The 23,175-nt window shown below is 40.7% G+C and overlaps 1 protein-coding gene across 1 annotated transcript in view; it reads right to left on the bottom strand.

The window, feature by feature from the left end:
* Positions 1 to 14,403: 14,403 nt before the first annotated feature.
* Positions 14,404 to 23,175, bottom strand: part of LOC127627463 (gamma-aminobutyric acid receptor subunit alpha-1-like) — a 52,510-nt gene continuing 43,738 nt past the window's right edge. Inside the window, exons 9-10 of the mRNA XM_052103848.1 lie at positions 17,674 to 17,876; positions 14,404 to 16,265 (exon numbers count right to left, since the gene is read on the bottom strand). Of these exons, the coding sequence (XP_051959808.1) occupies positions 15,948 to 16,265; positions 17,674 to 17,876 (521 nt within the window). The 3' untranslated portion in view covers positions 14,404 to 15,947. The remainder of the gene's footprint in view (positions 16,266 to 17,673; positions 17,877 to 23,175) is intronic.

The raw sequence follows: 23,175 nt of genomic DNA, 5'->3' as shown, positions 1-23,175 counted from the left end.
AACTGGTTAATGGGTTAAACACTTGGTGGGTTTAAAAGAATAATAGAGTGACTGTTTGCACTCCAATAGTCTGGTGGAAACACAGGAGTTTACGACAAACTGCACCCTCACATGACGCTGTAGTAGCTCACGGTGAAACACTATTTGTACTTAGTACAAAGAAGATGCTTTTGCATTTACAAATTAGTTAAGCTATGCTGAAAGCTACACCTCAGAAAAAGTAGCAAGTTACACTACAAGCCACACACCAAAATTAGCTTGCTATATTTAAGCTACTTTTAAAATATTTTTTCAACCAGATGCACGGAGCAATTCTGCCCACTCAGTGATGCACCCACTGAGAATCATGTTGAAAGCGTCTTGGATATAGGAGATTCTATTGTAAGGAACGGGGAAATAGAGACTCCAGCCACTATTGTTAAATGCATTTCGGGGGCTTGGGGCTCTGACATCAGATCAAATTTACAAGTGCTTGCTATTGCAAAATTTAGATTTTCTAAAATTGTTATTCATGCCAGTCACTAAAGAATATGCTCTGGCAACCTCCCTGATCATCATGGTGAGAAGGTTTATAGTAGATTAGTGTCACTGAACGGCTGGATGTCTGAGTGGTGTCCGAAGAATAGCATCAATTTTAGACAATTGGAAGAGTTTTGGGGTAGACCTGACCTGTTAAAGAGAGATAGATTCCATCCCTCCAGGGAAGGTGCTGCTCTCCTCTCTAGTAATTTGGCACATAGACTTAATAGTGATAGTATGTGACTAACTGGGGCCCATGTCAGGAAGCAGACAAACTGGCTAATCCAAACGTCTGCTAGCTGCCTTGAGACGTCACACAGGTCGCATTACCTAAAACACATAGAGACTGTATCACCTAGATATCGTATAGAGCCTGTGATTGTTCCCCGAACTACCAAACACAAAACTCACACTAAATTATTTAGAACAAATTTGATTAAGGTAAAACTTGAAAATAACAAAAAATAAGATAAACATCAAATAAAGGTAGGGCTACTAAACATTAGATCTCTTTCAACCAAAGTACTACTTGTAAATCAAATCATTACAGATCATAGTTTGGATGTACTCTGTTTGACTGAAACATGACTTTAAACTGGATGATTTTATTATTTTAAATTAATCTACTCCCCCATGTTATTATTACAAACAGGAGCCTCATCTGAAAGGTCGAGGAGGAGTTATTGCTACAATTTATCGTGAAGTTTTTGGTGTTATTCAGAGAACAAGATATAAGTTTATGTCTTTTGAACTAATAATGCTTAATGTGACACCATCAGATATAAATACAAAATCTCTGTCATTTTTTGCCCTTGCCACATTATATAGATCACTGTCTGAAAATATGTATTCTGATTTTCTTGGTGAATTTGCAAATTTATATCAGATATAGTTACTGTGGATAGAGATTTAATTGTTTGTGACTGATATATTCACATAGATAATGAAAATGACACATTTATCAGCATTTATTGATATTCTCAACTCACTTTGAGTCAGACAAAATGTGACAGGACCAACTCATCACCATAATTATATGCTAGATTTAATTCTGTGATATGGAGTTGATGTTGATACTATAGAAATTGTGTCGTAGAGCGATAACATCTCATCGCCTTCCCTGGAGGGACGGAATCTATCTCTCATTAACAATTCCGAAAATATAAAAAAAAAAAACCAGAGGTACTAATTATTGGACTAAAAACCTCTAAGTTATGACACATGCTCTCTGTTGCTGATGCCGAAAAACATTCATGACCTCAAGACTAGATTAATGTAATGCTATTCTGGGAGGATGTCCATTAAGTTCAATAAATAAACTTCAATTAGTTCAAAATGCAGCAGCCAGAGTGCTGACTAGAACCAAGAAATATGATTATATTATCCCCATTATCATTACATTGACTACCTGTTAAATTTTTTATTCATTAAAAAATTATGTTAACTACGCACAAAGCTTTGAATGATCTTGCTCCACAGTAAATAAGTGACCTTCTACCACGCTATATTCCAACATGTTCATTACGATCGCAAAATTCTGGCCTGTTAATAGTTCCTAGAATATCAAAATCAACAAAATGATGTAGATCATGTTAATATTTGGCTCCTAATCTATGGAACAGTCTCCCTAACACTGTTCGGTACACAGACATACTCACTCAGTTTAAGCCTAGACTAAAGACTCAAATATTTAACCAGGCATACACATAATTTATCCATCAACTCACAATAAAGCTGCTTTAGTTAGGTCTGCCAGAACCAGAAACACTACTTCAAAGAATACTATGGTACTACTATGGCCTTCATGTTTTCCAATGTCCTTCGTCAGGTATTTTTTGTGTAACGTCGTGTTATTGTTCATGCCAAGCACATAGTCAAGTCAAGTTCATGTTTTGTTCTAGTCTAGTTTAGTCAAGTTCATGTTTTTGTTTTGTTCACGTTTGGAGTTATGGTTTTTTGGACATCACGTTTGTAAAATAAACTGCACATGGGTTCTGCTTAATCATCGTCTTCATTTGCATCTTCATCATTGCCATTGCCAGCTACATACTGTAACGAGTAAGCAGCGAGGCAGACGAGGAGGTGCGGATCCAAAAGCAGTTAACTTTATTGAATGATCAAAATAAACAAATAAACACAAAGGAAAAACCCTCAATGGGGAAATAAACATAAAGCTGAACACACGGGAAGGGAAAACATACCAGCTAACAACACTCAACGATAGACCAGGACTGAACCAAAAACCAGGGTTAAAATACATGAACATAGGAAAAAGGGACCAATGAACAAACAGAACTCAAACAAGATGATAAGGTGATAAACAGAAACCAAAGGGAAACTAAACGAGGGCAGGTGAAAACAATGAACAGTGAACACGAGGACTGACAGGAAGACTATGGAGGTACAAGGGTGACAAAAGTGAAAACTAAGGAATAACAAAAGTGACAAAAATGACAAACAAAAGGGCAACAGTGAAACAAGACAAGGTAAACATAACAGAGCCCCCCTCAAAAGGATCGGATTCCAGACGATCCTAAGGGACAAAAAACAAAGGACAGGAAACCCACAAAAAACACAATGAGGGCACCAGGGGCAGACAGGCAGACCAGGGGGGGTACAAAAACAAGAAGGCAGTCCAAGGGGCACATAGGGCAGGCAGGAAGTCCAAGGGGGGCAACGAGGGGCAGACAGGCAGTCCAAGGGGGCAACGAGGGGCAATGAGATGGTCCACGAGTGCACAAAGGGTAATGAGTCAGTCCACGAGGGCACAAAGGGTAATGAGACAGTCCACGAGGGCACAAAGTGTCAGGTTTAGGGGGCCAGGGAGATATCGACCGGGCAGGGACAGGTTTAGATGGCCCGGGGGCTGGCCATAAGGCAAGGGCCGGCTCAGGGGGCCTAGGAGGAGGCCACAGGATAGAGGCCGATCTAGGTGGCCTAGGAGATGGCCATGGGGCAAGGACCGGTTCAGGAGGTCTGGGAGCTGGCCTCAGAGCAAGGACGGGCTTAGGAGGCCCGGGAGCGGGCCACAGGGCAGGGACAGGTTCAGGAGGCCTGGGAGTTGACCACGGGATGTGGGTAGGCTTGGGGGACCTGGGTGGTGGCTGCAGGATAGGGACCGGCGGAGCCACGTGAGGCGGAGCCAAGGAGGACTTCGGAGGCGGAGCCGTAGAAGACTTGGGAGGCGGCACTGAAGGAGGCTTAGGCAGGACCGTGGGGGGCCCAGGAGGCGGATCCGAGGAAGGTGGCGCCATAGGAGGCCCTAGAGGCGGAGGCCCGGAAGGCTCAGGAGGTGGAGCCAATGGAGGTGGCGCCGTGGGAGACTCTAGAGGCGGAGGCCTGGAAGGCTCAGGAGGTGGAGCCAATGGAGGTGGCGCCGTGGGAGGCTCTAGAGGCGGAGGCCTGGAAGGCTCCAGAGGCGGAGCCGAAGGAGGCTCAGGAGACGGAACTGAGGAAGGCTCAGGAGGCGGAGCTGAGGGCGGTGGTGCCGTAGGAGGCTTTAGGGGCGAGGACCTGGAAGGTTCTGGAGTCTCTGGGGGCAGAGTCGTAGGAGGCTCAGGAGGCGGAGCCATAGGAGGCAGAGCCGTGGGAGGCACGGGAGGCGGAGCCGTAGGAGGCTGAGCCATAGGAGGCGGAGCCCTGGAAGGCTCGAGAGGCTTGAGGGGCGGAGCCCTGGTAGGCTCGAGAGGCTTGAGGGGCGGAGCCCTAGAAGACTCGAGAGACTTGGGAGGCGGAGCCCTGGAAGGCTCGAGAGGCTTGAGAGGCGGAGCCCTGGAAGGCTCGAGAGACTTGAGAGGCGGAGCCCCAGGAGGCTCGAGGGGCTTGAGAGGCGGAGCCCCAGGAGGCTCGGGAGGAGGAGCTCTGGAAAGCTTGGGAGACTTGAGAGATGGAGCCCTAGGAGGCTCGGGAGGAGGAGCCCTGGAAGGCTTGAGAGGCGGAGCCCTGGAAGGCTCGAGAGGCTCAAGAGACTTGAGAGGCGGAGCCTTGGGAGGCTCGGGAGGAGGAGCCCTGGAAGACTCGAGAGACTTGAGAGGCGGAGCCCTAGGAGGCTTGGGAGGAGGAGCCCTTGAAGGCTTGTGAGGCGGAGCCCTGGAAGGCTCGAGAGGCTCAAGAGACTTGAGAGGCGGAGCCCTGGGAGGCTCGGGAGGAGGAGCCCTGAAAGGCTCGGGATGCTCGGAAGGCGGAGCTCTGGAAAGCTCGGAAGGCAGAGCTCTGGAAAGCTCGGGTAACTCGGAAGGCGGAGCTCTGGATAGCTCGGGAAACTCAGAAGGCGGAGCTCTGGATAGCTCGGGAAACTCGGAAGGCGGAGCTCTGAGGCCAGCTCCCAAACCTCCTGAACCGGTCCTTGACCCATGGCTCTGGAAAGCTCGGGAAACTCGGAAGGCGGAGCTCTGGAAAGCTCGGAAGGCGGAGCTCTGGAAAGCTTGGGTAACTCGGAAGGCGGAGCTCTGGAAAGCTCGGGAAACTCAGAAGGCGGAGCTCTGGAAAGCTCGGGTAACTCGGAATGCGGAGCTCTGGAAAGCTTGGGAAACTCGGAAGGTGGGGCTCTGGAAAGCTCGGGAAACTCGGAAGGCGGAGCTCTGGAAAGCTCGGGAAACTCGGAAGGCGGAGCTCTGGAAAGCTCGGGAAACTCGGTAGGCGGAGCTCTGGAAAGCTCGGGAAACTCGGTAGGCGGAGCTCTGGAAAGCTCGTGAGGATGAGCCCTAGAAGACTCGAGAGACTTGGGAGGCGGAGCCCTGGAAGGCTCGGGAGGAGGAGCCCTGGAAGGCTCGAGAGGCGCTGGCTCTAGGACGGGCACGACCACTGGCGCTGGCTCTTGGACGGTCCTGGCTACTGGCACTGGTTCTTGGACGGTCGTGGCTACTGGCACTGGCTCTTGGACAGACATGGCTACTGGCACTGGCTCTTGGACGGTCATGGCTACTGGCACTGGCTCTTGGACAGTCATGGCTACTGGCACTGGCTCAGGGACGGTCGAGGCTACAGGCGCTGGCTCAGTTTCTTCAGGGGCGACAGGCTCGCTCACAGTGATATGCGTAGGTGCCGGCTCGCTGACCGTGGCTGACGTGGGCACAGGCTCGCTGACCGTGGCTGACGTTGGCCGGAAGGTGGAAGCCCGTCTTCTGTTCCTCCTCCGGGCAGGCGAAGTGGGCCGTGCAGGCTTACTGACCAAGTCAGGTGTGGGCTCTGGCTCGCAGATCGTGGCTGACGTGGGCACAGGTTCGCTCACCGTGACAGGCGTGGGGGCGAGCTCGCTGACCGGTGGGGCAGGTGGAAGAGGATGAGCCAAGGATGACTGGAGGGCCACCGCCGTGGGAGGAGAGGCAGGATCCTCAACCACCTCCACAGTAAGCAGTGAGCCGCATGCCAGAAGTGTCTCCTCCATGAATTCACAGAGCGTCCAGCCACGCGTCGCCGGCGGCAACCGCTCCTGGAGCGAACCGGTCAGGCTAGCCTGGAAGAACACCACCAGGGAGGAGTCAGGATAGTCGGTGGCGCTCACTAGGAACAGGAAGTCCCTAATGTGTTCCTCCACCGGGCGGCTTCCTTGCTTCAGGTCCAGGAGGCGGCAGCATGCCCGGATAACCGCTGGATCCATATTTTGGTCTATCGTTCTGTAACAAGTAAGCAGAAGCAAAAGCAAAAGCAGTTAACTTTATTGAATGATCAAAATAAACAAATAAACACAAAGGAAAAACCCTCAATGTGGAAATAAACATAAAGCTGAACACACGGGAAGGGAAAACATACCAGCTAACAACACTCCACGATAGACCAGGACTGAACCAAAAACCAGGGTTAAACTACATGAACATAGGAAAAAGGGACCAATGAACAAACAGAACTCAAACAAGATGATAAGGTGATAAACAGAAACCAAAGGGAAACTAAACGAGGGCAGGTGAACACAATGAACAGTGAACACGAGGGCTGACAGGAAGACTATGGAGGTACAAGGGTGACAAAAGTGAAAACTAAGGAATAACAAAAGTGACAAAAATGACAAACAAAAGGGCAAGAGTGAAACAAGACAAGGTAAACATAACACATACGTTACAGAATACCTGACCAGCAATTATGGACCCAGCAGTTCGGCTCCGGCATCTTCGTCAGGGGAATCAACCCCTGGATAATTACGTGGAGGATTTTTGTGCCCTGACAGATCAAGTGGACTTTAATGAGGTTGCCCTCAAAAAGTTTTCACTGAGTGATCTCCACTTGGATGCCTGGTGGTTGCAGTCCCCTCAACCTGGCTCAATATATTAACCTCGCCCTACAGATCACTGGTTCCAAGTTCACTGTGGGGGAGGCGGACGCCGAGCCAGAGTTCCACGTCATGGCCGCCGAGCCAGAGTTTCACGTCATGGCTGCCAAGCCGGCATCCCACGCCATTACCAATGAGCCCATGCCTGCCTTGGCCAACGAGTCAACGTTGCCAGCCTCGTCTGTCCCAGAGCCTGCACCACCAACTTCGTCCTCACAGAGGAGGAGGAGAAGGGATTTTGTCTCTGAGTCTCAGTCCATGCCTGCGGCCACAGAGGTCGCTCCCGAGACTCTACCCATGACCACAGAGGTCGCTCCTGAGACTCCATCCATGTTCACGACCACGGAGGTCGTTTCCCAGTTATCCACGGCTCCACCTTCCACGACCTTGCCCCACGTCATGGCAGCCAAGCCAGAGTCAGCTAAAGGCCACATCGCAGCCTAGCCAGAGTCAGCTCCAGGCCACGTCGCAGCCGAGCCAAAGTCATCTTCAGGCCACGTCGCAGCCGAGCCAGAGTCAGCTCCAGGCCACGTCGCAGTCGAGCCAGAGTCAGCTCCAGGCTACGTCGCAGTCAGTGCCCAGAAATCTCCATGCCACGTCACAGCCGAACCTCAGCCTGCTCCATGCCATGTCACAGTTGAGCCTCAGCCTGCTCCATGCCACGTCACAGCTGAGCCTCAGCCTGCTCCATGCCACGTCACAGCTGAACCTCAGCCTGCTCCATGCCATGTCACAGCCGAACCTCAGTCTGCTACATGCCATGTCACAGCCAGGCCCCAGACTTCTCCATGCCAGGTCACAGCTGAACCACAGTCTGCTCCAGGCCCGCCTCTGCTCCACGGTCCATGCCCACCTCTGCTCCACAGTCCATGCCCACCTCTGCTCCATGGTCCAGGCCCCCTATTCCACCTTGGTCCTCAGCCCCATCGGCTCTGCCCCTCGAGCCTCTCATGCCCCCCCCAACTCCCTACAGAACTCTGGACTTAAGTCATGTTTTATGTGTGTTTTTTCATGTGTTGGGGCTTTGGGAGCCACCCCTTAGAGGGGAGGATATGTCATGTTTATTCTGTTGGTTCCTGTTTTTCATGTCTCTTATTTTGAAAAGGTCATGTTTTGTTCCTGTTTCCTTGTCATGTGATCTTCCTGTTTCCCTCCATGTTCATGTGTCTTGTTTTCATTGGTTCATTGTTTGATTACTTTGTTATTAGTCTTGTCTTTTTATTGGTTAAAGTTTATTTAGTTTTGTTATCTTGTTTATAGTTTAGTTTTGTGATTGGTTATCCTTGTCATGTGTTCTCCCATGTCAAGCATTTAAGCCTTCATGTTTTCATTGTCCTTCGTCAGGTATTGTTTGTGTAACATCGTGTTATTGTTCATGCAAAGTACATAGTCAAGTCAAGTTCATGTTTATGTTTTGTTCTAGTCTAGTTAAGTCAAGTTCATGTTTTTTGTTTTGTTCACGTTTGGAGTTATGTTTTTTTGGATATCACGTTTGTAAAGTAAACTGCACATGGGTTCTGCTTAATCATCGTCTTTGTTTGCATCTTCATCATTGCTATTGCCAGCTACATACGTTACAGCCTTCCTGGAGCTTCCTCCCAAACCACCGTACCCCTCTCCCATCCTGGAGGCTACACCCTGGCCGCAAGCTCCACCTTGGCCTTATATCTATCTGTCTTTGGGCTTCAGGAGCCTCCCATTTAAGGGGGGGGGGGGGGGTGTTCTGTCACATTCTTTCATGTTACCATCCTTTCATGTCACCATCCCTTCACGTTCCATGTTCGGACTCTTAGTTTGACTTTTTCATGGACTTTTACGTGGTAGGTTTTCCCCACACTACATTTCCCAGCAGGCACCATCATCATTACATTCACCTGTTTCTCATAAGTGATCCCAGCTGTTCCTTGTGTTGTTATTACTCGTGTTTCTTCACTCATTGTCTAGTCTCGTCTATATTAGCATGTACATTTGTCTCATTGTTGTATATATCATCTTCCTAGTTCATATTTATATTTCAGTTGATTGTTGAGCGTTCTCCAGTTGATTGAGAGGCGATGTCTATATCTAAAATGTGATCGGCTCTTTTGACTGTAAGGCAGGACTACTTTTCTACATACGTTGACTGTTGGAAGTTCCAAATTCTCCCATAAATTTTAATAGAAGTGGCCTGTCTCTGCTAAATAGTCCGTGACAGCATTTTAGCTAATTTGCAGAAAGACAAGAATGAAGGAATCTTCAAATCAACATGCGACACACTGGAATTGCTTTTTTTCTCTGCAAATGATGCCAGAGACAATAGTGAGAAGGACAATGAGGATATTTAATTTACAAAAAAAAAACAAAAAAAAAAAACAGTAAGCTCACCAGCTGAAACCAGGACATAATGATGTTTTTTTTAGAGAATTATCGGGACACCAGGATACACCTATTAAACCTAAATGTTTAATTTAGCAATAAGTGTAGTGGGCCTAGCACAGAGCCTTGAGGTACGCTGGTGGGAAGCTGATGTCACATAGACACTCTTCCTTTCAAGATATCTTGAATGACCTGCTCATGGTGTAGAGCTCAGACCCAGGCATTCACCTCACGTATAATGGAGAAAACGGGATGTTTGTCCAATAGGAAGTCACACCCCTGATCATTTTATCAGTTGACCAAGGGAGGTGATCCTATAAGACTATTGTCTTTTGTTGCACTATGAACTGTATAAAATAATTTCATCTTACCAAAGAAATGCATAATTGCTCACAAAATATTTATGTAAGTAAATGTGTAATAAATACAATCTGCTCAGCGTTGGAGTCCTGATAATGGTTTAATCAAAAATAGCTGCGATTAGAAACGGGTAACTATAGTAATAGTAACCATAGAGCTAGTAATCCATCTTATGTTGGATTTCATTTTGGATCTCTCTCATTGGAATTTTAATTGACAATTGGTAACAATTACATTAACTTTCTTCCTATGTTAATTTCAATTACCATTTATTTTTATGGTATGTAAAAAAGATGCAATGAAAGTGAAATATTATTAAGACAGAATTGTCATTATTGGGTGAACTATCCCTTAAGTAAATCCCAGTCATTTACATTCTAACGTCAAACAATGGCATAATTCTACGTGGCAAGCTATGCACTATGCAAAGAGGCTTTTTAAGACCCCTTGAATTGACTTAACAAGCATCATTTTCTTTCTGTGTTTCCAAGCGAAAAAGGAATTTGGAGAAGGATATATTGAAAGACTTGTCCCATTTTTAAAATGACCAATAGTCTATGGGTTATGTCACAGCGATGAACCATGAATTGCAAGTGGGTATCAGGTGGTGTAATTGGTTTTGTACTGGACAGAAATGTGCATATGATTGTTAGAGCATGACTAATCAATACATTTTAAATGTGTATATACATTTATTTGGTCAACTTTTAGAACTAGCATATAGATACATTTAAAGCTAACACACATTAACTTAAAGCTGCAAAACTTTGACTTTGGTTTCATGCGTTCTTTAAATGATTTACTGGGTTTAGGTTTTGTTGTTATTGACACTTAATTGACAGTTATGTTTAACTTACAGTGAGTAAGGTCAAATAAATGTGTGTTACTTTCAGTAATATATAAATGTGTAAAAGATGATGAGAAGCACAGCAACAACATAAAGAATGACATAACAAGGTATGATTCAATTTCCTTTTATTTTATGACTAATGAAAATAATTCAATTCTACAGGCCCATAACATTAAGAAAGCAAACATTTACATAGACGATAGCCATTTCCCAGTGTATACAGAAATCATACCGAACCCTGGACTTGTGCGCACATCTGTTTGTGTCTGTCACTATTTCTGCACATTATCCTCCTTTTAAAGTTTGTTGGATAGTAAATTAGTTGAAATCTTTCCAAGCATAAATGTACCTGAAATGAATTGTGTTGAATTTTTCCAATGCATTGCAAACTACTTCATGTTTATGAAGTGCTATAATCGCCCATAAAACATCTAAAATATAAATCAAAAATTCTAACAGATTTACTTATCCATTGCATGTGTGATCAAAAATATATGAATGCATATTTTTGTTATATTTAAGTGTTAGTTGTTGTAGAAATAAAAAATATTTAACATAATTAATCATTTGTATCAGCCTTTATTTTATTGCCATTAATCCCATGTCACTAAAATGTAATATCTCATTTCTGAACCATCAGTCCTAAAAATGTTTTTTATTTTTTTTTTCCCATCCTGTGTAGAATGGCAAAAGTCCTCCAGCTAATAAGGGTGCACGATTCATAAATGACTTTTTACAATATCTTGAAAATGTTGAAGACAGTGATGAGAAGTGAGAAGCTAGTTAATATAGTTTGAAGCTATCCTTGCATAGCACACAGCTGACTACATGAATGTCAAATATGCCTAAAAGGTGCAAAATGCATAACAACAAGTTGGTACAAATAAAGTGTTTCATCTTTACAACAAGTATCATGGAAAATGTATATTTGACTATATATATTTTTTTCTCATATCACACGCAGTACTTCTTATATTTTAACATATAAAACATCAATACAAGATACTGAGATCTCAATGAACTCGTAATTGTACCGCATTCAAAAGTTTGGTAGTCTCCATTACTGTGCATTTGCATACATTTATTCACACATATCCCAGAGTACACCTTTCCAGTACTTTGTAACATGAGCCCTAACAAAAAGTATTTGAAATATTGAAATAAAATGGGGTTAAATGACATTTAACTGCATTATATTGTCCAGATGTTGCACCAGAATTATCCTTGTCCAATGTCTTTGACCCCAAAGACATCCATTTCCAAAATGTGTGGATATGTATTAAGCACTTTGAAAAAAGAAAAAGCTACAAAGCATCTTAAACACGATATACAAACTGACAAAAATGAAGGAACACTGCCAACTTATAAGGACAAGAGCTTCTTATATTTTAGGTGTACCGAAAGGAACCAAGAAAAGCGAGTGATATTGATCATAATGGTGTACTTTATCGTTTCGATCACATAAAAGCCCTTACCTATCTATATTGCTACATCAAAGTAATGTATAATGATGTCAGAGTTCCTCATTTATGTTAGAGGTAACTCTATCTCTCATAGTCCAATAATAGAGAGGATAATCTTTACAAGTTTGGTTTCTTTTCAATAGGTGCTTGTAGAACAAACAACATCATGCCACAAACATAAAGGAATTTGGCATTGTTATAGCAGTACAAGACATATTTATGTGTAGTAGAACAGTGTAATCGTCTAAATGGCCGATATCTAGATGCATTTTCCATCCATTGTCATCAACAAGCATTGAAACACATGTCTGGATGGAAGAGGCTTCCTTTCGTATGGCATGTGAGACAAAGGCAGTGTGGCTGGTACTTTCTGATTGATGTTATTGACTGGTTTTGACTGAAAAGGTTGCCCAGATAAACCCAACAAATGAATATCTGAGATGAGAATGCCTTCAAATTGTAAATCTAGACAAGGCACTACTTTTGAACTGCCCTGACTTGCCTAAAGGAATAGTTCACCCTAAAATGTGAATCATTTACTCACCCCTTAAGTTGTTCCAATCCTGTATTTTTGATTTATTTAAAAAAATGGAACACACATTTTTTTATTTTTTTGAAGATTACGCTGGCCACTCCTTTGTATGCAAATACAATGAACTGGAAGAGATGATTTCAAGCTTAAAAAAGGATGTAAAGTCACTTTAAAGCATTTTCAATTTGGTTCAAAAGACAGCTTTGTATCTGAAACCCTTGTTGCGATCATGAGTTGAGAGGTAGCGATATCGTGGAGTAGCTCATTGTGAACGAATCGTTCTTTTAAGTCAGATCTTTTCAATTAATCTATTGATTTGGTTCACAAAAACGGTCTGAATAATGTGTTAATCAATTGGACTGGTTAAACTGGTTGGCTTAAATTGCCATTGATTTGGTTCAACAGCTTAAATATACCTCATCACAAGTCAAAGCGAACACTTTTAGGATAATTTTGGTGCTTTTGCATCCTTTTTGAAGATTGAAAGCTTCAGTTTCCAATCATTGTAATTCCATGGTCAAGAGCGACCAGCACGATCTTCAGAAGTCATACATGAGGGTGAGTACATTTTTGGCTGGGCTATCCCTTTAACCAAATGTAATGCCAGCACAAAGCAGCACATAAATCAGAACTCAAGTGCCAATATTCTTTATATCCAGTGTGCGCCAACCGTAACATCTATCACAAAAACCATTAACCAAAATACAGAATAAAGAGTAATTTAATGCTAAATATAAAATTGCATTCCAACATCACGACGTTAGTTTACATTCTTTCTAAGTATCTACTGTTGTCCATCATTGAAAATCTTTGTGAAGTGTGCAAATATACTGGTTTTCATTTATCTGCACGTTTAATCATGAAAAGGTCAATCTAAACTAGTTTCTAGTGGATCAAGAAAAAAAAATGTGTTTGTGTGTATGTATGTATATATATATATATATATATATATATATATATATATATATATATATATATATATACCCGAATTTCATTCATGTTCCATACTATTGAAACACAACTCTCTCTCTCTCTCTCTCTCTCTCTCTTTGTCAAGCAATGAGTTTGTACCTTGTAGTTACATTTAGCAAAGCTCAAAATTTATATTGACATCTCTAACAATTTATAATATCTACATGAAAACTAAATAAATATTATGCTTTATAATATACACATTAATGATTTAGAATTTCTCTAATTTTTTTTATATCCATGAGTAAATTATTTCCCCACTGAGACATGTTTTATTGCTGTTAATGGAACCCTATTAGCATATAAATACAATACTATCTATAATGTAAGATCCATAAAACAGACTAGAATAGAGAAACACGACCTTGGTTGTAGGTAGTATTGTCCAACTCAAGCTGAAATAGAAAAGCTTCACCCATGCAAACTTATTCCATGTACATTGATAATGTAATGCTAAACTGTTTACTATGTGTGTTTGCAGAATAGCATTTTCTCAGGTATGTTGAGGGGAATTCACTAAAAATGAACTGAAAGTGCCTTTTAGTTGTACATGCGGTCTGAAACACAACTTGCACGTTGCAGTTGCCCATCTTGCAGGCTGGTTCTGATCGCTAGATTGTGTAGAATACAGCAGCGTACCGTAATCTGGCATACTTCACTGGGACTGTACAGCATCACTTCACCGCTTTAAAATGTCGGAAGTGTGCTGGTCTATTCCCGGTTATAACCCACTTTTCCATCATTTGATAAATTACTGCTACAAATTTTGGGAACAATTTATATCAATGTTCCATTTGATAGAAGTTTATATAGGGGTTCATTAATAAGTAATTTACAAATACATTATAAATCATTAATATGCAGTTATAACAACATAAATAAAAACGGCCTTTCATGCAATACTTGATAAATAGAGAGTATGGTTTCATGTTATAAATGCTTAATAAATACACTTATTCATAGTTATATTAATCTAATTAATTCATTATATTAATGAACTATTAATTAAAAATGTATGAATTATATTAATTCTCAGTAATTTACAAATGCATTATAAATCATTAATATGCAGTTACAACAACATGAATAAAAGGGCCTTTCATGCAATACTTGCTAAATAGAGTTTATAACACTTTTGTGTTATAAATGCTTAATAAATACACTTATTCATAGTTTATTAATCAGAAAAATAAAAAGTCACTAATTCAAGATTTATATCATATGCTCTGCCAACTTAACTAGTCCTAGTTACCTAAGTCCTCTGCAAAAACAGCATGTATAATATAATAAAGCCTGAAGACCAATAAACCATATCTAATGTTGGAAACTCCCTAACAAATTCTCATACATGTCCACTTTAAATAAAGGTACATTTTAATAGGTTATTAATGTTGTATAACTATTATTAAGCATTTATAAAGTGAGGTAAAATAGCTTTCTATTTGGCAAGTACCGCAAGGAAAGTCACATATTTTATGCATGTTGTTATAACCACGTATCAGTGATTTATAATGCATTTGCAAATGACTTATTAGTCATTAATGAACCCCTTTATAAACTCGAACATAGGGAACATTAAATGAATGTCCCGGGTTCAGCTCAATCGACATCATTTGTGGCATAATGTTGATAACCACAAAAATGTATTTCAACTCTCCCTTTTTTCTTTAAAATAAGTTGAAAATCAAGGTTACAGCGAGTCATTTATAATGGTAGTGAATGGGGCCAATCTGAAAACATTCAAATTCTCTCAGTTTCAAAAGTATAGCCACAAGATCTAAACAATATGTGTTAATGTGATTTTACTGTAAATATAACTACACAGAAACGATTAGTAAGCATTTTATTTTTAATTAACTTGTTACCATGATTACGTAACACCATAATCCCTAAAATAACCATAAGAACAATGATTTAAACAATTTACAGCTCAAATAATACAAGCTCAAAAAATTAATATAAGTGCTTTTTTTTAAATATAAGCTTCACATTTCTACCTTTTAAACCCTACAAAAATTGGCCCCATTCACTGGAACTTAACTTGTATTGAACCCCGGAATATTTCTTGAATGTTAAGTCTCACCAAATTGGTACACAAACGTCTCTTTAACAGTTAATACAATTCCATTTACCTCCTTCTTTTCGTGAGTGGTAATAGCACAACGTTAATTGCACCGAGCTAATGGTGCTGTTTTTTATAAGTTGTAAATATCAATAATAAGCCTAATTTACATAGAAATAAGGCATGTTTGGACTGAAAAGAACGATAACGTCTTAAATACTGCAAATTTAAGGCCTGGTTAAACTGGATTGCGGTTGGTTAGTGAAAAGACGCAGGTTTTTGCACTGAAATACTGTACGGAAAAGTGGCACAACTGTTTAGTGAATTCGCTCCACAGTGTATGTGTGTATATAGAGTTCCCTTTTAATACAGTGGTTTGTACATAATGCAGAATGTCTCTTTTTTCATATAGGAAGATATGTTACACATGTTAACACGAAGTTGAAAGTGGAAACTTGACTATATTTAAAACAAATTCGAGACAAATCGTTTTTTTCACCTTTTTGTTGCTGTAAAGAAACAAAAGAAAAACAAAACAGAAAGTAAAGCAAAAGCAAAAGGAAACAGAATTAGTGGGGTTGTAGGGCATCCTGTAATTTGGGTTTCTTATTCAAGTAAGTTGCCCAGTACACCAGGTTAAAGGTTCCGAAGAGCAGCGGGAAGGCTATTCTGGCAATCCGATCGATCTTGCTCACGCTGTTGAAGGTTTTCTTCGCCTCTGGTGGTTTGGGTTTGGGCTCTTCCTTGGGCTCAGTTGGGGGAGGGGGGGCACTTTTAGCAATAGTAGCCAATCCAGGGTCTCTGGCAATGTTTGGAGCAAAAGATGTTGCCGTGGCAGCAGTGTAGGTGTTGTTCTTTTTCAGTAAAGACTCCTTCTTCTTCTTTTGCTGCAAAGGAGGTCAACAAGAAGTATGTCATCAGCTGTCGCTATACCCAACCGATACTTTCTTTCTGATACCTGTTTTTTTTTCTGAACTCCTTACATACAGTATGGATTGATAATTGAAATTATCTTTTTTTTTTTAGTTAAATTGAGCTTTTATTTTGACTGAGCATTTATTTGGAAGTGTTTCTGTGTGATGTAGCTTTAGTCTGAAAAACATATTTTTACATATTTTTCCGAATTGGCTATTTCGTTCGATTTCGTTTGTGCATCAAGTGCAAATGCCCGGATGTGTAATGCGGAAGTAAGCGCGAGTTCCGTGTTCGAGTTGTCAAGGACATGCTTATTAATATTATGCTCTTAGCCAAACCACTTATCTAAATCTATCCAATCGGTGGAGTGTGTAAACATGACTGGAAGCTTTTTTGTGTGACAGACGCAAGAAATAGTCACATTGTAGATGAAAACGATCATTGGCTATATTGTGAGTGTAGTCATAGCCTACAATTCCTAAGGATTTAACTATGAGAGTGTGTTGGTTAGTTAATTAAATAAGTATATACTCTGTATGTGCCCGGCGCTACAAAGTGAATTTGCACTTTGTTCGCTGATATCTGCTACAAACAGAGCGCTCGATGATCATGACGGTGTTTTTCCTGTATGAGCCAAAGAGGAGCTTTACAGGTATGTGCGGTGCAGCTGGCGTCGGCACAATACTGTATTTACACATTCACTAGTGCTCTGCTCACATTTGAGGTGCACAGCACATGCATAGTAAACTATATATTTATCTCATTAAATTGCAGCTTTTGCGGTTAAATAATTTCACTAGGAAATAACGTGATTAGAATTTGTGTGCTGATTGTTTAAGTAATGACATTCATACGTCAGATGTATCGGTTTTTGGTGTCTGGGCATTTTTACGTGGACGAGTACAAGAACTTGAGTGTGGTATTGGAACTGATTCAGATAACAGTATTGGTGTCGAGGCATCCCTATTCATTAATGTTCACAAGAATGTGTAGCCCTGGCTAAAGCTTAAAAGACAGTAACCGTTCAGAACAAATGCGTTCTCGCACTACAAATGCAAGACACAGTGCAACAACAAGATCAGAACGCCTGACTATTTTACAAGATTGTTTGGCCATTTCACTGAAAAGAACCGACTCAAAAGAATAATTCATTCACGAATCGTGCATTGCTAGTTCTTTTAAACATTCAACAAATATGGGACACACTTACACATCGATGTAGGCGCTACTGTTTGATATCATTAATATTAAACATGGTGAAAAAGATTTTCAGCAAACGTATATTTCGGCCACACAAAACTGTCATATGGCTTCAGAAGACTTATATAATATAGCACGCAAGTCTTATAGACTTTTATTTGAGATGTGAAATTGCCTTACCTTTTCTGGCACCACACTTTTCCCATCCCAGGCATAACCCCTCTTTGTGAAGTAGTTTACCGTGGCAAACTCAATAAGAGCAGAGAAGACAAAAGCGTAGCAGACAGCAATGAACCAGTCCATAGCTGTGGCATAGGCCACCTTGGGGAGAGAATTTCTGGCGCTGATACTCAGGGTGGTCATCGTCAGAACAGTGGTCACTCCTGCAAGGGACAAAAAGTGTATAAAAAGTGTTTAAACTAAGCAAGTAGATGGACCACCCATGGATAGTCCATTCACTGAAAGGCTGGACACAAAACTGGAAATCAGTTGGAAAAACCAGCTGTGATCGGTCACTTTCCATTTTGGTCAGACGCTTCTTCCGGTTTATGGGTGTTTTCACATCTGTCTCGTTTGGAGCATTTGTTTCGGAACATGGTACCTTTTTCACATAGTTCGTTTAGGCATATATGAACATGGCAGTTGCACTAGGATACACGCCAAATCAAGCGGTCCGAGACCACCTGGATGAAATAATCTCAGGCCGATTGCAAACGAACTCTGGAGCGGTATGCTTGTAGTGAGAATGCAGTATGACTCTAACGGACCAACAACCAAACAATATCCCCATAAAAACGATTAGCATACCTGATGGATCTGCAGAGGAGAAACCTGTAGGTCAGGATGTCGCTGTAATTCATAATCAAAACATTGATATAGCTTTTGGCGACTATGTTAAATATAATTGCACGTTTAAAAGAGTTGCTTAATCTGAGGTAATTTACGAAAATACAATCGCTTATCTCTTTTGGATAGTGGCAGAACAGACACATGTAGGACATCGTTAGCAAATGTTTGACAGATAAAAATCATCTTAATGTGGCTTCAGTCTTTCTGTTGAGTGTATTTGTGCGAGAGAGCAGGCACTTTTCAATGCAAAAGCAACTAATGAAGTATGAAATATAACCCTGACATATATTTTACAACTCCTATCCATCCTTGTTTATTTGCATTATAGCCATATTCTGTACTAGAGGACGACCGATAGGGGATTTATTACCACGATAACTAAGGTGGTGGAAAAGGCAGATGAACCTATTTGTTTTTTTAAATCGATTTTTATAGAATGAAAAAATGTCTTAGTCTTTCCTTACAATGATACGTAATGATATTCGTACGTCAGATGTTATCAGAGCATTTTTACAAGCACAAGTACATGAATGTGGTATCAGACCTGATTCCGATACCAGTATCAAAATCGTGACATCCCTACTGAAAATGCCCTAAATTGGCAGTTCTAGGCCAGAATAAGCTGCGAAGTGGACTTTATGCTGACAAGCAAAGGTGAGACTAGTCTCGAACAAGGTTGCAAATACAATATACTACAAATATGCAATAACTATTAAAAAGGATACTGACAGATTTTGCAGTCTCCTGCTGATGACTAACCAGCAGTTCCATAAGGAAACTCATCACCATCAACACGATTGGACACTGTAAATTTGATTTGCCATTTCACTGGCAGCCTGTGCATTCAATTTTCATTAGATGGTGGAACGCTTGCCAGTGCTGTGGACGAAAACTAGATTACTGCCTCTATCATTCCATTTGCTTTACATTTAATGTAAATGTAAAACGTAATGTGAATTTACCAAGAGGAGAGCTCCCATTTATGTCAGACACAGCACACCACAATGAGAAATTGATGAGCTTCTTTATAGTAAAGACATTAGTTATAATATGTGGTCAGCAGGAAATGAATAAATTAGTTGTTCCAAAGTTCAAAGTCACACTATCAATCTAAATCTAAAAATGCACAGCAAAATGCAACACAAGATCCAGTATAATAACAATGCAGGTATTTAAAAGTAAATATCAAACCCAATTTTTCCTTTTATTTTAAATGCATGTCATATACAGCAATATCATGCAATACTCTAATATTATAAAAATATAAATTTGGTGATATTTGAAGCCCAAACCACATCTGAAACTGATATTAGTATCGCAAGCCTTATCTGTCTTTCACTCCTGTTGAAAACGCTATTTCAGATATCTACAATTAAATTCCTACTAGTTCAAATTACCTATATACTTCTTACTTTTAAAACAATAGTTTTTGATATCAATAATTATAATTTTTTTCTTCTCCCATTTTTTCCCCATTTTGGAATGCCCATTTCCCAGTGCGCGCTAAGTCCTTGTGGTGGCGTAGTGACTCATCTCAATCCGGGTGGCGGAGGACGAATCTCAGTTGCCTCCATGTCAGAGACAGTCAATCTGTGCATCTTATCACGTGGCTTGTTGAGCGCATTACCGCGGAGACGTAGCACGTGTGAAGGCTTCACGCTATTCTCCGTGGTATCCTTGCACAACTCACCACGCACCCCACCGAGAGAGAGAACCACATTATAGCGACCACGAGGAGGTTACCCCATGTGACTCTACCCTCCCTAGCAACCAGGCCAATTTGGTTGCTTAGGAGACCTGCCTGGAGTCACTCAGCACACCCTGGATTTAAAGTTGCGACAGGTGTGATAGTCAGCATTAATACTCGCTGAGCTACCCAACAATAATTACATTGTTACTAATGGAAAACCATTCCTGATATGAACAACTGAATTGTAACCAGAAAAACTGCTAATTGTTTATGCCAGTAATTTGGTTTTCACCAGTGGCCATTTTAATGTCATATATCTGTAATGGGATGGGATGGGAATGGCGTTTCAACTAGTAAGAAATTAACTATAAATATCTGTAATTGTGTTTTGAATCGGAGTGAAGGACAGATCGCTGTGAAATTCTATTCGTGAAAATGCAGATACAGATATCATATGTGATGTTTTTTAGTTGAAATACATTTTTGATAATAAAAATGCTGTGTTTTTACTAGTGCAAATGTAGTTATTGTAACTAGTAGGAACTGAATTGTAGATATCATTCAAAGATATAATTCACATCCGGCATGTGATTAAATGCTGCAAGGACTTGTGAGATTATATATTAGTACCAAAGAAGAATAGGACAACAAATATAGATAGTGACTCAACTGTCAGATATCTGATAAACTACTGACATGTTGAATTCATTAAGACAATGTCACTAATAAGTATTCCTTACAGCACATATAATGGCTTAAATGTCCAAAAGTGTCCAATTACTCATTGGGGCCCCTGTATAAATGTGATTGCATTAAAGAACAAACCAATGCGAGCTTTTCTCTGAGCCATTTTTGCAATGACTTTTAACCAACTGGTGTGAAAGTGATTTTAAGAGGCTGTATAAAGTCAGTTCCCCTCAAGTAAAGGTTAAGTAAATCTAATGCAACAACATTGATGCATTTTTAAGTGTGGCTAAAGAGTCCAAATACTTTTGGGGCCACAGTATATCTGTATGCAGATTCATGCAAAGTTCAAATCAAATGTCTGAATTAAAATGTTTTAATATGTTCTGTATAACACACAACAGCAAATGTTGATTTTATTCAATGTTTGCACCTATTAATAAAGTGAACATTCATAATAAACCAAAAATAATGAAATGTATGCTCTTAAAAAGACACTAGTTCCAATATGCAATAGAATCAACTTCTATTGCCACACTATTTATACCCACTGTTGGGTTTTCCAGCATTGTTCTGTGTTCTACTTTTCCATCAATGCTCTAACCATTAATTTGCATACTCCTGTCACCAATTCAGTTCAGGTATAATGAATACTGACCTACTTGGGCAACATGAAGTGTAAAGAAACACTCAGAGCTTGTTTTTCTGTTTGTAACCATGTTTCTGCAGAAAAAGCATCTGTAATGTTGATAATGAGTTTCTGGGTAACAGTAAAAGACCACTGAAGAGCACTGATTCAGTCAATTTACGCTGTACATTAGCCTGGACTGTGTTTCTATCATGTACATTGTACTAACACTGCTAATGTCACTGTTAAAAACAACTGGCAAACGTTCTTCAATAAGAAGTGTCAAGGTTCTGGTGAGTGTCTCGGTTTGTTTTTATGTTTTGTTATTTTCTCTCGCTCATGTCTTGCAGGTGCGGCCGGCATGCGTGATCAGTGTTTCCATGGGAACACTGAACGCTGATCATGCCACTAATAAGCGTGCCGAGCAACACCTGGTTCCCCTCTAATTCACTCCCTTCTTATGCCCTTTGTGTTCTCAGTATCTTTGTAGATTGCTGTTTGATGTGAAGTAACTAACCTCACTCTCACTGCCTAGTTGGTCCTGTCTCATGTATCTTTTGGTTGCCCGCATGTTGGGTGTGTGGTTGGCTGGGTTTCCATGGAGGATACCTTGTATTTGCCTGTGTGTTGGGAGCTAGATCACCCTACTCTGATGGGCGTTGTTCTGCACCTCACCCAGCTTCAACAAAGGACTCCACAAATCTAATACTGACTTCTACAACGCACACACTCATTCTACACACACTCTTCACAGATTGCCCCTTGCGCTGCCACGGCGTATCTCCTCAGAAATCTCTTTTCGCTGCTGCAGCCATTGCCCGGATCCTGGACATCCACAACTCAGTGATTAACCCTTTGAACTGTTCCTCTGCTCTTGGGTCTGTTTGTCTCACTATCGCTCTGACAAGAAGTGTTCCTGTTGAACGTAAAGGGGTCATAAAATGTCCTTTCCCTTTTAAGTTATGTGAAAAAAGACCACTGTAGAAACCACAGTGGTTTATACTGTAGAAACCAAGCTGCAAAGACGACTTGTCCAGAAATCCTTGCATTTTTGATTACAGAAACCAAAAACATTGCCCTTTAATCAAACTGAAACTGTGGTACATATATATTATAACTATTTGTATTGTTCAGCTATATGAAAATAATAATTAATGATTGAAAAACACCAAATAACAGCATCCATTTTTACTTCCAACTAATGTGTGAATTTGATATCAGTGGTATTTCATTTCCAGTAATTTCACAGATTTGGCTGCAGATCTAAAATGTGACATGAATGGCTGTCACAGTGATTTTATGTCTTGTACAGATGCACCCCATGGTAAAGCACTAATTAGATAAGTAAAGATTTAACACAGTTATCCAGAACTTCTGTACTCAATTTAGTCTTATATAAGTAAGTACTGTCTCTATATGAAGACAATTTACATCTTTTAACAACATTTTCCCTGACACACACAGCAGGGGAGGAGGCAAATTAAGCATCAGAGAGTAATAGCACTTCAACACAAATGAAATGAACTCTTAGGTGTGTTCTGTATAACTGCTAGGAAAAATAGACCTGTGGAGATCATGATTAGAAAAGAAATTAAAAGAAAAAATTATTTGATTGATAGATTTTTCTCCTAGTAAATATAATTCAACATTTAAGTGAAATTTAAATAATATGTTGTTAATATGTTTACGCTAGGGGCTAATTCTATTAGATTCTGTTATGTAGCAGTTAGTGTTTTGAAAGTCTTTAGCACTATTGTTCATTGCAAACAAAATTGCATTGTTCTTATTTATTTAAACATTTGTAGTTTTCTACAATCAGAAAATTGCACAG

The sequence above is a fragment of the Xyrauchen texanus genome, chromosome 34, assembly GCF_025860055.1.
Source record: "Xyrauchen texanus isolate HMW12.3.18 chromosome 34, RBS_HiC_50CHRs, whole genome shotgun sequence".
Lineage (NCBI taxonomy): Eukaryota > Metazoa > Chordata > Actinopteri > Cypriniformes > Catostomidae > Xyrauchen > Xyrauchen texanus.
Note: the sequence above shows the minus strand (reverse complement) of the source record. Positions and strands in the feature narration are given on the sequence as shown.